This window comes from Leuciscus leuciscus, assembly GCF_965113295.1.
Source record: "Leuciscus leuciscus genome assembly, chromosome: 14".
Taxonomy (NCBI): domain Eukaryota; kingdom Metazoa; phylum Chordata; class Actinopteri; order Cypriniformes; family Leuciscidae; genus Leuciscus; species Leuciscus leuciscus.
Genome location: NC_138738.1, coordinates 25,475,660 through 25,478,868, shown reverse-complemented (window position 1 = coordinate 25,478,868; position 3,209 = coordinate 25,475,660). Strand labels below are relative to the sequence as shown.

The following is a 3,209-nucleotide window of genomic DNA, read 5'->3' as shown; positions in this document are numbered from 1 at the left end:
ATTTGGATATTAATATCTACTAAAGAGTTGATAGTCGATTCATTTGTTCGGCCGTAACATAAGTGCTTCTTTCAAACTTCCCTATAAATTATTAATAATTCCATTTGAGCTAAATTGACCCTTACATATTATTACTGAAATCTTAATAATTACTGAAAAAAGTAATATTACTGTAATGGATTACTAGTAACGCATTACTGCCCAACACTAGATGTCAGATTTTTTCAAGAATCCCCAAATCAGTTACTTGATCCAAATACATTTTATTGATAATAATTTATTCTAAATATTTCCTTTTTAGGATAATATTTCCCTTTACATCAGAGATTGATTGTTTGAATCTAAATTCATAAAACATGAGAATTAATTAATAGTCATGGCATGAATTTACAGGTAATTAACAATTACCTTGTAACACCTGCAGGTAACTGATAGAAAGAAGAACAAAAAAAGTAAAAAATCTACAAAACAAAAGGAAATCCCGCACACTATCAATACTTGCAAAAACAATGCTAGATGGATTTGGATAATGGATAATCAAAAATTGTTCAACTGCATAATTCTATATTGTTACATACAGCCTGTGCCGGGCTATGCAACAGAGAGGGGAGACCACACGGATTATTTGATTTCAAATAATATATTTATTAAAGATAAAGAATGAGCAACGTAAAGTAAATAAAGTCAGTGTAATTGTTAAACTTAAGAAACGAAAACGTATGCAATCAGGATATGTGAAGTGTCAGGCAAAAGGAAACAAAATCAGCAAAACGGTGCAGGAGAGAAAGAGAAGCGGCGGCCTCCTTCAACCAGGTCTGGAGAGCTTTTAACACCCAGGATACTGGAAACAAACACATGCGGTCCTGGAGCAATCACCCACAACACGCCACACCTGTGATCCGCTCTCACCTATAGGGGAGACGTAACAAACAGGCAAACCGCAAAGGAGGAGGAGCTGACAGGTCCGAGACCGTAAAAATATCATAATTCATCATTATGGCTTATGCCTGATGAAGGTCATGAGACTGAAACGTTGCTAATAAATATTTTGTGAAACTTTTTGCAAGTATTGATAGTGTGTGGGATTTCCTTTTTAAATTTTTTTTATTTGTATCAATTTACAGTAAAAAGATATTCAAGAAAGAACAATTCAATATTTAGTTTGATGCAAATACCAAAACAATCATGATTGGTGTTATTACGAGACACTAGTTCACACACTAACTCGGGAAGCACATTTAAGGTGAAAGGTTTCTCAAGATTAAGGTCAATAAAGTGGAAGACTATATCAGCAGTGGAAATGTAACTAAAAAGTTTAGCAAGAAAAGCAAGACTGCAAATGTTGTCCTATAGACAAGTTTAAAGTCCAAAAAACCTTCCACTATAGACTGGTCAAACCTGATACTGACTTCTGTCTGACTTGATGCTAGTACTTCAGGTGCAACATTAGGTGTTCTTAAAACAAATACAAAAAACAAAGCAACAATATTACAGTAATGTTAATGAACAATGACAATGACATTGTACAAGAACAATGCAAGTACATCTCAAACGATTTACACATTAAATTTCATCTACTTTTTTTAAGGTACCTTTCTAAAGATTAGTATGTAAGAGAGATGCATTGGGAATCAGTATCCATCACAGCTTAATTGGCTAGCGATCACTGCAGTCATCTGGTAGTGTACTGGAAAGATGCCATCTGTACATGTTTCCGTAAGCGTTCCACTTCCAAGTCTCTGAAATAATTATTTTCGTCATTCTGAATAATGATCTTCTGCAGCTCGCCAATCTCTTTCTCCATCTTATTCCTTAACTCTCTTTTCATTTTCTGCAGAGCCTGTTGGAAATGCATACGTTTAGAACAAATTATTTAGGAGGAATACATTTACTGATTGATGAATTAAAAATGATTAAAGTCAGCATAATTTGCAAGCAGTATAACAAATACTACCATTCCCATACATGCCTTATAACAAAAAATCTGTTATATATTATGATATTTTATATATAGGATCTCTCTCTCTCTCTCTCACACACACACACACACACACACACTTGAACAATTATTAATAATTATTAGCCCCCTATGATTTTTTTTTATTTCTATTTAGGAAACTTGGAGTGTTTATAATACAAATAGAAAAAAAAAAAAATTATAACCAGGAATAGCAGAAAGTCTTCTGGTCAAAATTAGCCCTCTGATGTTAATGGTCAATAGTGTGTCCCTTTTGCTTGATAACAGCCTTTAGTGGCATGGGCCCCACAGATTTTCTATTGGATTCAAGTCTGGGCTTTGTGCAGGCCCTCGTTTCGAGGTAGTTCTTTCACCAGAAGTGAGGTATGCTTTGGGTCGTTATCATGCCGGAAGACAAAACGTCGACCCAAACCAAGTTTTGTTGCAGATTGCCTGAGGTTGTCATTAAAAATTTTCTCACAGCATTATACTCCCAACGCTATTTTTCACTGTGGGAACGGTGTTCTTTGGGTTGAGCGCCTCTCCCTTCTTTCTCCAAACATAGGCAACATCTTTAAGGCCAGAGCTCTAGTTTAGTCTCATCTGACCAAAGGACACATTTCCAGTATGCATATTTTTTCTCCAGGTTGTCCTTGGCAAACTTCAGTCTAGCTTGGAGGCATCTCTAGAAGTGGAGTTTTTCTTGGCCGTTAACCTCGCAGTCCATTCCTGTGCAGGGCTCTAGTTGACCGTCTTCATTGAGACATCAAACTCAGACTTGGCTAAATCATTCACTAGTGTCTTGGCAGTTGTTCTTGGGTCTTTAGAAACCTCTCTCACTAGTAGTAGTAGTAGTAGTAGTAGTAGTAACCCTTTATTGTCACTTAGTCACAAGCAGGGTTCGAAATGAGGGGGATATGGGGGGGTCCCGGACCCTCCATAAGTCATTAGGGACCCCCCATAAGAATTTATTTTTGGATTTTGGGGGGTCCCCGACAAATATATTTTAACATTAAAAATGACTGTGAAAATTATAGGTCTTTAGTGATGTTTTATATTTATAACAGTAATTAATTTATTTCCTAGCGCGAGGCAGCAATCAGGGCAGCTATTAGCCGAGTGAGTTCCTATACAGCGTCACAGATTGTTGTTGTGGTGCTCCCGCAGACACGTACTGTGTCGAAAACGAAACCTCACAAAGAGTGAAATCCTGCATGAAAATCCTGTAAGTGCTTCGATTATGTTTATATCT

The 3,209-nt window shown here is 36.4% G+C and overlaps 1 protein-coding gene across 7 annotated transcripts in view; it reads right to left on the bottom strand.

Annotated features, from left to right (window-relative positions):
* Nucleotides 1–243: 243 nt before the first annotated feature.
* The window catches only part of LOC309474319 (centrosomal protein of 95 kDa-like), a 306,785-nt gene continuing 303,819 nt past the window's right edge, over nucleotides 244–3,209 (bottom strand). For all 7 annotated transcript variants that reach the window (XM_082136783.1, XM_082136785.1, XM_082136789.1 and 4 more), the window contains one exon: nucleotides 244–1,840. In XM_082136783.1, the coding sequence (XP_081992909.1) occupies nucleotides 1,673–1,840 (168 nt within the window). In that variant the 3' untranslated portion in view covers nucleotides 244–1,672. The remainder of the gene's footprint in view (nucleotides 1,841–3,209) is intronic.